General features: G+C 40.3%; 1 protein-coding gene and 1 long non-coding RNA gene across 2 annotated transcripts in view; one reads left to right on the top strand and one right to left on the bottom strand.

Annotated features, from left to right (window-relative positions):
- The window catches only part of LOC117947148, a 27,629-nt gene that overhangs the window by 11,549 nt on the left and 3,693 nt on the right, over positions 1-12,387 (bottom strand). The window lies entirely within an intron of this gene.
- cntn3a.2 (contactin 3a, tandem duplicate 2) overlaps positions 4,171-12,387 on the top strand; it is a 32,393-nt gene continuing 24,176 nt past the window's right edge. Inside the window, exons 1-4 of the mRNA XM_034875760.1 lie at positions 4,171-4,684; positions 7,253-7,388; positions 8,099-8,234; positions 11,363-11,538. Coding sequence (XP_034731651.1) covers positions 7,334-7,388; positions 8,099-8,234; positions 11,363-11,538 — 367 coding nt within the window. The 5' untranslated portion in view covers positions 4,171-4,684; positions 7,253-7,333. The remainder of the gene's footprint in view (positions 4,685-7,252; positions 7,389-8,098; positions 8,235-11,362; positions 11,539-12,387) is intronic.

Genomic DNA, 12,387 nt, shown 5'->3' with positions numbered 1-12,387 from the left:
TGGAAAATGGCTGCAATGAAACAAAGAGTGAAAAATTTAAAGGGGTCTGAATACTTTCCGTACCCACTGTATATATAAGGAGAGAGAGAGAGACAAACAGACAGACAGACAGACAGAGAGACAGAGAGAAACAGAGACGCTGCATCTCTGTGCTGAATTTAGTGGACTCACCCCAGGTCAGACCTCAGAAGCTTTTTTCTAACCGCAGGTCTCTTCTATAGCCAAGCAAAGTTTTTATTGGCCTAGAGCAGGATTTATTTCAAAGTGGATATTTCCCGGCATTAGCCCCAGCAGGTCCTCCCTATCAGCAGTAAAGAGTAAATTCTTGAATGCCTAAAGTAATGGACCTCCACTGCCATGGAATTGCAGTATCCAATAAAAGGTATGTTGGCCCATTAGTCTTCTATGCAACAGCCGGGCTAATGAACTAAGGCTAGCAGAAATGTAAAAAATAAACTAACAAGAGAAACTTACTGAGTCAATAGGAGAGAAAAAGAGAAAGCATTCCAACCAATATATCTGTGTGATATACCGCCCATATTTTAAGTGAACTGCAGACAACACCTTAGTCGTTTTAGATTGACAACAACACAGCTGAGCATTGTGTATTTTCAGATGAGGGGTGTAAAAAAAAGAAGATGAATTGTGGTTTTGGGAAAAATGACTATAATAAAAGTGTAAGAGATGTAAGTTTACATATTTGAAGCAATAGCTGTTACATTTTTCATGAAATAATGAAGTAGTCTATTTTGTGTTTCCTCCAGTCCTGACAAATTACTTACAAGTGACAAATTGCCTTCTATTTCTACCTCTGCGTGTGTGTGTTTTTGTAAGTGTGTGTCCTCTTCCAATAAGAGCCTCCACTTCCCAGTCTTCAAATGAACACATTTTCCCCACAAAGCCTGAGGAATTTCTGTCAGGTGTGCAGTCAGAAGTTGAGCAATGTTCTGTGATGAAAAAACATCATAATTAACATCTTAAATCCTATTTGAAGTGTGTGCATTTGAGATTGCCTCCGCTACTTTGTGTGAAATTGCTGTGTTTCGCTGTCTGTTAACCGAGCTGCGGAGTTAGCAAATTAAGCGGTGATGTTTTCCTCTGTAAAACTGGGTTAAATATGGGGGTCGCTGCATTGTGCGATAAGCACAGATCTTGCAACCATTTGCACTTTTCTTTGTGTTCTCCCAAAATTAGACTAGCTAAATATACAGGAGCATTTACATTGCGTCCTCTGAATGGTTGAGGAATAAGACCTAATGGCTTCTGCAGCTTAACACACACATTTAGGGCACAATGCTTATTACACACACATACACACACACACACACACTGAAGAAAGTAATATCTTCAGGGGGTTGCTATTAAGATGGTTAATCCGTGGGCCTCCAGAGGAGCTGGATAAAATATTCCTAGAGGAAGCTTTTTCACAACAAGCTCCTAGGATCAAGTGCATGAATAAATTAGAGGCATAATTAAAGTAAATGTCAAATGGCTGCTGTATGGAGCATTATTAACAATCCTCTGGTCACATTGAAGGAACCTGGTCCTGAAATGAGGATGATCAATGTAGGTTTGATGGGGCCCCTAGTAGACTGAGAGACTAAGGGACCTACGTGGTATAGAGTTAGGCTTCACTGAGGCCCAGGACACATATTAGACCTTGTGGTGATGTACACAAGGGTAACATGACTGTGGTAGTAAAAAAGAGGGATTCATTGTTTGTGAGTGAGGGAAAAAATGAGAGACAGCAATAGAGAGACAGACAAAGAGGATGAAGGGCAGCTGATAGTGTGCATGAGAGAGGGAGGAAGAGAGTTGGAGGAGAGAACAGTTTCTTCCCAGTCTTGTCATGGGAAATACATCCTTTCACCATTAACCAATGCAGTCAGCAGATGCTTATCAAAAACAGTGAAACGTCAGCCTTCTGCATCTCAGGAGCAACCCAATTTATTTCAATGGCGAATGCAGTTTTGAATTATAGTCAAGTTTAGTGAAGTAAATTTACTTTATAGAGCCCAAAATCGCAACTTTGTCACAGAGGGCTTTACAATCTGTACAACATACAACACCCTTAATTTATCCCTGGACCCTCCATTCAGATAAGAAAATACAGAAACACGGAGTAAAAAAAGAGAAACCTCAGGAAGAGTAATGTGGGACGAATCCCTCTTCCCGGATAGACAGACACGCAAAAGCTGACAGCTTACACTGAGTAGAGACAAAAGTAGCCGTTTTAGAGTTACAATATTAAGAAAGATTTGTAGGTGTATAATGTAACAGTAGATAATAAAATAAAGTAATTAATTCAGTAAATAATAACAGAGTTTCAGGCTAAATGTAAGTGTTTTGAATACTTTGGATCATTTATGCACTCATCAATTAAAGCAGACATTTGGCTTGTCATAGCACGGAAAGCACAGGTGTAACAAGTTACATTAACAATGGCTCCTTTCTATTTAATACTAGCATCCTGACATTGCCATCATTCATTTAAATATGTATGTCTCTTTACCCTACTTTGACATGTCCAAGTAAAAAACAGACAATTACAAGGGGAGAAATGTCATTAATATAAATATCATCCATTTTTATTTTTCTGTTTTCACTGCAGGTACCTGCTCCATTACATTTCCATAACAACCAGGTCCATTTTTTGTGGCAGAATGGAAAACAGGTTCAGTTGTACCCACAACACTTCAGTTTCCTCCAATCACAAAACTAGCCTGAGTGACGTCACTCAGTCCACAAGCTTGCCCCGCTTGCACACAAAGAAGATGCCACACTCACACATTTTTGAGTAATTTTAACACCCCACTCTGCAGCTCTGTTTTCAGCATCTTGCAGCTCATTATATTGGTTGCCTGGTACACGCATGCTTCAGTCCCGATGGCTCTCACTAACCTCACATATTGTAACTGGCAGCCACTCCAATCTCATAAACTCACACAAGCTGATTGTTTGCTGCTTGTCTACTGTGAAATGAACACTTGCTAGAAAAAACAAGTGACTGGTAAGTGACCAAGACCTATTTCTTGAAGGAGTTCGTTATGGAGACTTTCTGCCCCCTAGTGGTCAGAAAGATCTTAATGCTGCTTTAAAAGCCAAGCCAAGTATTGCTGTCTTTCCTACATAGGCTGTCATGGCTAGCACCTGGGGTTTCTCATAGCAGCTCTGTCTCCTAAAAATTACAGTCCAACACAATGAAACTGCATTTTAAATAATTTCTGAAGAAAATTTATTTTTTCCCAGATTATGTTTGTCTTTGATGTATGACAAATATGTTTCAAATCAAAGTCTGCGAAGGTCCATGAAGGGAGATTGGGGTGGATGGATGGGTCGAACAACACCGATGTTCTTGTCCCATGTGAAACCAAAAGTCAATGTAGTTTACTTAACGTACTTAACTTATGAATCAACTTTAAATTATGTCCAAACGTACCTTTTTTAACCCAAACCATCATTCGTTTTTTTAACTTAACCAAGTAGTTTTGTTTCAATTAACAATGTTAACCCCCACAACCAGACAGGAATCAGAAGGTTTCTTTCATTTGTCTTTCTGAAAAGAAAATATATTCCTGTCTATACTGTTTTATTTTGCTAAAATTATAGCTAATTGCATGTAACTAGCCTATGGTTGTAGTGACCAATTTAACTTGAAAGAAATATGGTGAGTAACTCAAATGCTGTGAGTTAGGACTGGAGAATAGATTATAGTGGTCAAATATTGCTTACTGCAACTTAAATATTCAATTTTTATGAGAAATTGTACAAGCTTGCAAGAATTTTCACACATTTTTCCCATAATTCAGTATAAACTTTGCTTCATGATTGAATGACACTTCATGATCTGGACAGTTTTTTTTACAAAACTGTTGTTCTTGGCTATAGACATCCTGTAGACACCATTTGGTGGACAAGCACCTAATCATAGGCTGCTTGTGGCCAGGAGGACATGTCCAAATAAATGATTCTACAAGTCTTTAGAAAGGATCTCGATGCTTACTTTTTGTTGCCTAAGCTTGGGAGAAATGCCTTATAAAGAAAATACAAATGACCCTACTCCCCTAATAGTAGGTGAATCAGGCTCCCTGTTTCGTTGCAATAATGTGGTCTGACGCACGGGGGCGCAGTTCCCCGCCAGGTGCGTCTTCCTCCCTCCCGCACCTTCCTATCCCAGCGCTGCTGGTTCTGACTGCTCCATCATCGCCTCTCGCCGCCGTACTGCCGACTTCTTCTTCGCAGAGAGAGCTGACTTGATGCGCATAATAAATCATCACTGCAAGATTCCCTTCCAAGCCCAGTTTCAGACCTACGCGTGTTGGATTTGAGAGCGTTAACACAGGCGAGAGTCGAGCCTCTAACTGGGGATGTTTCAAATGTGATTTAGCACGGCAAACAACGTGGGTGTTGTGTGTGTGCGTGTGTGTGTGTGTGTTTTTTTTTTTTTTTTTTTGGTGGGGAGTGGAGGAGAGGGGGGAGAGCAGCGATATGAAACCCGTGTGTTTATGTCTCCTGCGTTATCCGTTATATTTGACTGATCACCGGATTTTTCACCTGTATATACGACCTTGCGATTGTGAGCAACATTTTTCCTAAAAGCGTTTCCATGGAGGATCAATCTGTCGCTTTTTCCGTGAGGGCTGAATTTGTTTTTTGCTGGTCTCAAGATATTTCAAGATAAGAGGTAAGAGAAAAAAAAATAGCCCATAAGCGCGCTTGACAATTGTGAACGTTCAGAAATACAGAAAGCTACATTATTTACACAGTGATATGGATATGCTTAAATATTTATTGACTTTAACAGGCGTATGTATGTCGGTCTGGCTTGCCTGCTGTCCGAATTGGCCCATCAATTTCTTATGTTATTTAGTAACGTGACGTGCCCTCAAAATGCAGCCAATTCCTCCACTCCGGGTAGTCCGATTTTGGAGGGACATGCATTCAGACACAGGCACTGGGATATTTTGTTTTAAATAAGGAGTTGGTCTGCGGTTTAGCCGTGCCTTTCTTTGTCAGACTGATGTAGAGATGCTCCTTCATTACTCACGTAGTGGTAATTAGCCTGTAACTGCTCCTGTGGATCCTACCTGGTGTGGTGCCACACTGCAGCCTGGCTTCACCTCACCCTCTGAAATGGGTTGCTACATCCCAACACTAAAAAAATCACAGTGTATGGTGTTAGTGTGCACAAAATACTTGAAATGTATCCACGTGTTAGGAGGACGCTCTTGCAAAGAAATTAGTAGGCTAGGTAAAAATACCTTCAGCAAACCTTGGAAAGTGTCACAATCATGATTGGCTGTATATGCCTCCGGAGATACTTAGTGTAGAAGGCACACACACACACACACACACACACACACGAACACACACTCAGAGAGAGAGAGAAAAAAACATGTCTACCCTGCAACATTCACCAGGTAATTGCATACTGGTATGTCACAATGTCAGCTGAAATATCTGTGATGAATGCAGGAAGGCCTTCAAAGTAAGTAGGCTCCACTCCCACTCTGCCAGTTGGGCTATTTGTTCAACCAGCGTGTTACTTGGATGCTGGCGGAGTGTGATGGAGGTGTTGGATATCGTGATTATACATTTTTTAACCCAGTCAAGTCTTGATACAGGAAGGTACCCTCTGTGAATGAGAGTGTTTCACCCTGCAAAGCGTTCACAACACTTTCTATCGCACTCATCGTTATTATCCATGAGTACAAGCTGTCTGTGTGTGTGTGTGTGTGTGTGTGTGTGTGTGTGTGTGTGTGTGTGAGAAATTTTATATATTATGTACATGCGAACCACTGAGTGATCTGCTCTGTTTCATATCACTGACAGAATTCTGTAACTCTGTATTTTGCATTTGCAAATGATTTATAAGACCTGCATGAAGAAAAATGAACACATTAAATCAGCTGTTTCAGTTGTTCCATCCCCAACAAAACTCCCTTACAAATGCAAACCACAACATGAAAAGTCAACAATAGTGTAATACCCACTGTACCTTCCACACACCAATCCTTCCTCCTGAGTCCTGAGGTGCCAGCAGTTTTAAGATGTTTTAAGGGGCCTATCACTGAGGTATGGCATGCAGGACTCGTCTTGAGAGGAAGCATACCAATTCAATTTTGCAGACTTTGGGGGAGGAAAAAGGGCTGAGCCAACATGTAAGGGAGGGATGAACATTCTGGCTGAGACCCCACATGTCTGATTGGACATCCAGGTAGCTGATAAACAATTAGACCCCATAAGTAGTGCTCTGAACCAGGCTTGCCCCTGCATTAGGCCACAAATGAGCCGCACATCCTGGCTTATGTCCTCTAAATGGAAATCCAGTGTGTGTGGAGCGGGGGTGTTATACTAGAGTAAATGTGGTGTGTAGGTAGGTATGTGTGGGTTGTGTGACATTTAGCGGATTGGTGTTATTATCTGTCTCTGCCCTTAATATATCTTGAATACCTCTTGAAGAAATCTGTGTTTCTGTGTTTGCGTTCATGTGCAGGCTCTTATGCAGGTACACAATATTCTACACAGATCTGCATATACAGTACTACTCCAACCACGTGAATGTACTGAGTGTGTGTGTGTGCGTGTCTGCGCGTGTGTGTGCGACTGCTCACTTAACTGATGTGTTATTGCTGGTTCTCTGTTGTGTGTATGTTTGACATTTCATAATTGCAACATTTCTCGCTTAGTCTCCTGCAAGAAATGGTTGCATCGCAATTTGCAGCACATGCTACAAGCAGGCAGACACTTGCCCTTGATTATGGACCTGGGTGGAATGGCTTTCTCACCAGGCTGTCTTGATTCACCGCAGCATGTGGGGAGACACATGCTGCTGTGAGTGAATCTAATTGATTGGATGGCACCCAATTCCCAGGTCCAAGTTTCCTCAGGCAGCCAGAATAAATCCGTCCAAGTAAAGGATGAGCTTAGGCGTTGGTCGCTCCCCCTAATAGATTGGCATGGGCTTCTTCCCAGATGCCTCTGGGATCACCCTCAGACATCTCTGGGTGCAAGTTGCCTAAAGCTCAGGGCACAAAGTGACACTGTGTGGATCCTCACTGATCAGAAATGCGAGAATGGACAGAAGTGATTAGACGCATCCTGCACCAAACTCCACATCCGATTTGATCGTAGCTGTACTTAAAATACAAAAATATAAGCTTGCCGTGTCTTCTCCTGATGGGTGATAAAAAAAGACATAATGTTGAATACAAATATTGGGGGTTTTACAACTAAATTCTTGTTCAAACAGGTCAAGCTCCCCTCTCGCAGAACAAGAGTGCCATTTCGAAGCTTATTGGATGAAAGTCTCATTTGCCCTTCGCTGCCAAAGATGATGTTGCCATGGAAACATATTTTACTGTTATCAATCATCAACTGTCTAGCAGGTAAACTACCTTTTTATATGAGTAATGATTCTTTCACGTTTGGACATTTACAGACGAGGATGATGGCTGAAGAGCCGAAAATCATGTCAGTGTCAGAGATGATAGGGTGGCCCCGGTTTAAAGGGACACTCCTCAGTATTGACTTATATTCACAACACAGACACAACGCTCTCAATCTTCCTCTTTACAACTGTGATTGTAACCTGATGAAGAAGCATTTGCTGTTTGTCTTTTATCATATTTTCTGTGATTTAATTAACAGAAAACACAGACCAAACATATCTATCATAAGATTTATGTTCACCAAGAACAAAGTCCAAGGATTGTTCCTATAATGTGAAAACAAATAGAATTTTTTGACAAATATTGTACAACAATTTACCAAGAAAAGGTTATCTGTTTTCATATGTAAATGCAATTGTTTTTAAATATTGGAAAAGCAACATCTCTTCTACTTTAAAATTCACAGGAAGGGCATCCTGTTAATATTATTTAGCTTGTTCTTTTGGAAGAATCTGCACTTTGCAACATCTCAAGAAATAACTTCCCATGTTTAGTAATGTCAAATCTCCCATTTTGTTAGAGCCTACCTGTTAGACCAAAATATCCAATTTCCTCCAGAAGTACAAGGAATAATGGTGGCCTAACTCAGCTATCAAAATAGCACTTTTTCAGACATTATGCTCAGGCTGTTACTCTTTCTCTGACAGAGTGTATGGACAGTGGGTCATACCATGGTCCAAAATGGAGGATGGAGCCAGGTGACTTGTTCATTCCTATCGACTCCATAGACGAAGAAGCTACTCTGACCTGTGATGCAAAGGGAATGCCACCTCCTCAGTACAGGTTAGTACTGTATATATACTGTTATATACTGTGTATATATATACATGCTGTATACAGTATACATGTGTGTGTGTGTACATATATACATACTGTATACAGTATACATGTGTGTGTGTGTGTGTGTACATATATGTGTGTACATATATACATATTACTGTTTGACTTGAAGTTACCATTCAAGTAAAGCCCATTTCACTCATTCCTAGGACTGTAAAAAGGATATATAAAGTTTTATCACATAAAATAGGCAGGTGCCTGCTCCCATTTTCTCCAAATTAGACTGAAATGCACACAGGCAGTCTGAGGAGTGGCGTCATTATAGCTTTACTAATTCATATTGACTAACACGCTGCCAATCTGCCTCTTGTCTCGCCAGAAATTATCTTAGCGACACATGTGTAGCATCTTAATGCATCTTAAATCTCCTCTTAGAAAACGCTGTGAGACCAATGCAGGTTGGTAGACACCAGTCGGCACCAACAGGCATTGATCGCAAGTGTCTTTGGCGTTCACCAGTGGCAGCACAGCCAGCACAGATGAGCTGAATGATAGTGGTGGGGAGTACGTACGCTCATTATTTCAGGCTTTTCACATTCCTCGCCTAAGACCAGGTATTTCCATGTACTGATTAAAGGTGAGATGAGCATGTTTAACGTGGTGTCTTGTCAAACTGGCTGTGCTGGGCTCTGCAAGCTCTCAGTACCTCTTTGGCTTCTCTCTTGAAGTGTAAATAGGATCACGCTGCTCCCTCCCCCGTCCTCTCTTTTCTCTTTTCTCCTTTCCTCTGCCTGTCCTGTCACTCACAAAGATGAGACATTTTTCTAGCATGCACACTGTGGCGGCGTAATAACTCATAGGAAAAACAAATCTTGTATGGAAAAGCAGCCTCTTCACAGCAGGTCATAAAAGTGATGTAGTTTATAAAAAGAAAAAAAGTCTAAACCTAACCTTTACTTGACCTAAGGTTGGAAGCCTGTGGGCTCAGGGCTGCAGGATGATTCAAAATACTTGAGTTTATCTATGGTTGGATGTGTAGACAACACGTGTTCACAAAATGAGTCTCAAGCAGAGTAATTCAGTTTTGGATTTGGTATTCAATCACCTGCCCAATGTTCAGGGGCACCAGTGAACGGCAAAGACACTTCAGAGCAGGTCAAAAAGAGGTGATGACTGTGGGATAAAGAGCTGAATGCACTCCACATACGCCTAACCACACACATGCAGGCATCACTATATCTTAGCCAACCCTATAGGTATTTGTCATATAGACAATCTTTCAAACTGTATAGCCTTACAAAGTAGGGTTAACTGCAATACATGCATAAACACGGCTTTCAAGTACAAGTGTCAAGAGTTTGGCAGCAAGCACTCATTGCCATATAGTGTTTTGGATATTCTTTAAAAAATTTGAGATTATTATAATTTTGGAGGTTAGACTCGAAAGCTTTTTGGACAGTTGGCCAATATGGTCTCCAAGTCTTTCATTTCCACTTAAGAGAAGTAGAATAGCAAAATGTGTCAGAAGGAAAGAAACTGCTATTTTCTGTGCTTTGAGAAAAATGATGGAACATTCTTCAAAAGTGCTCTGTCCTTAAACCCATCAGTGCTCCATTTTTAAATAACATTTAAGAAGAGATGGATTGTTGTGGTGGCAGTACTTCCGTTCTGAAAAATGGCACTTGAATAAATCAGTGAATTAAAATGCTCATAGTATGTTTTTGGCTTTTCCCTTTTCCTTTATTGTGTTTTATATCGTGTTTTGTGCTTGTTGTAGGTTAACAAAGTGAAAAAGCCCAAAGTCCACCATAAAGGGACTTGCCAACTTCCAGAGAAAACCCTGTTTCCAAACTGCTCCAAACAGCTCTATTGTAGTCCTGCTGTATTGTGGCCTTTACTTCCGTTACAAAGCTACGTCACTTTGTAATGCACGTTATAATGCTCGCCTAGCCGCTAGGGTGGAAACACCCTCAAACTCATATGCTTCTTAAATGTTCTTACCTAGCTACTGCACATGTGTGACTCCCAAAAAAGTTGAACAGAAGTGAGATGCCTCACTCTGCAGCTAAAACAGAGAGCTCAACACACAGGGTAGAAGAGCAGCTGCAGCAATGTGCAGTACAACAGAAACATGTAAACCTTGTAAACCTATTCTGGTAGAACCTCTAAATACAATTATGAAACTGAAAATGAGCATAATATGAACACTTCCTCTTCAACCTCTGCTTCATTTATTTGATTACACAATCTGAATTACTCAATGAATCTTTTTTTTATTCCCACATCTGCTAAGTGTAATAGAAGGGGAAAAGGAGTGTAAAATGCATACTTTATTACATCAGCCACCGTTATCTCTTGCCTAGTGCTAATGTTTTGTCCTGATGAGAAGTCAAGGTGGAATAATGTCAAATTATGTAAATACAATGTGACAGAGAAGAGGTGATTATGGTTAAGACTGATGATGATATCTAGAATGGCTTCTAAAATCCTTATGTTGTGCTTCCCTTAAATAGCAGAAGACAGCTTTGTGTATGATACTCTAAGATTAAACTTTAATGATCCCTGTGGGGAAAATGGGATCGCTGCAGCAGCAAATAGTGGTAGAGCTAAATAAAGAAAAATAGAATAGAAACAGAAGAACACAATATATATAAGAAATGTGCATTTTAAGGTTAAAATAAAAACGTAACCAATAACACTGAAGCCATATAATGGATTACAGAATTACTAAATTACAGGGACAAAACAATATGCATATGATATGATAGAAGCAAGAGATCATCAACAACTTGCCGTTTTATAAAACATTTTTGTTGATTATTTAGGACCGTAAAGATCAACTGTCATGTCCAACTTTTTATCACTTTAGAAAATGCTTTTGTTTGAAACTTTGAAAAGTTGAAGAACTGCAGGAAACAAATTGACCGTAAGGTTAATGCTGTTCATGCTTCAACCTGCGAGCCTGTGAATTACCTGAAACCAGCACAAATGTACAGTATATTATTCTGACTTCAGGTGAGTTACTACAGTGAGTTGTGTTCTCCATTCGCCTCCTGTCAGACCACTTTGGTTGGTAGAAAGAAATGGACGGTGCGTTTTTCCAGGGACTGATGGTGTCTTTGCCCTCACAGATGGTCATTGAATGGGAGTCTCATAAATCTGAGCCTGGATCGCCGGCGGCGTCTGTCTGGGGGCAACCTCATTATAAGCAGTCTGGACCGCTACCAGGATGTAGGGATGTACCAGTGCATGGCGTTCAACACTGTAGGAGCTATACTCAGCAGGAGAGCAAGTCTGCAGTTTGCCTGTAAGTTGAAGTCTGTGTTAATTTTTTATTAAGAAATGGTATGGAAGTGTAACTGCACTTAGCAAATAATAAAGCCGCACACTGAACTAGGTGGTTGATATTTGCAATATTTATGAGTCCTGCAACTTTGAAGCAACATTAAATGCTGGAGTAACATGGGGGCAGTTTGAGTGTGACGACGTTCCTTTAATGACTACTTCACTTTTCCTCGCTTAGCTCGTTGTTTTTTTATTACATGTACTGTGGGGCAGAGTAGTGTATGAAAAATACCTCAATAAGGATTTTAAACCAACGTTTTACTTTGACTCAAATCTAAAATGCCGGTGCTGTTATAAAATGTAATGCAAATAAATAAAATAAGCAGTGCAAACATCGCTTTGAAAGACTGTGCAGAATACATTCATCAGGTCGCAACAACACATCTTTTCACACCTTCTCTGGGAGGTATCTGGCCATGCAGCTATTCTTGGTTGTATTTGGCATGCTTTTAAGATATGCGCTGCTAATACATACTGACATAAAAACTAAAGAACAATGAGTGTTAGTAGGCATAATAGATTGGTCATGCTGGATAATCTACACACCTCACTGATGAGAGGTTTTCTCATTTACACCTTTTAAATAAAAATAGTATAGTCGATAGTCCTATAGTCGAAAATAGTTTGAAACTAATTAAGCAAAGTTATTGGATTATACAGAGTACCTAGTATATACCTGCGTAGCTGAATACCACCGGGGGGGAAATATTTGTCAGTTTTTTGTGCTCCTGATCACTATTAACTTAGAAATGTACATCTCTAGAGTTATGAAATACACTGTATTTGTGTTTTTGTGCTTTACTAAACCCCT

Source organism: Etheostoma cragini, chromosome 7, assembly GCF_013103735.1.
Source record: "Etheostoma cragini isolate CJK2018 chromosome 7, CSU_Ecrag_1.0, whole genome shotgun sequence".
Classification (NCBI taxonomy): Eukaryota; Metazoa; Chordata; class Actinopteri; order Perciformes; family Percidae; genus Etheostoma; species Etheostoma cragini.
The sequence above is the reverse complement of the archived record's forward strand: the minus strand, read 5'-3'. Positions and strand labels throughout refer to the sequence as shown.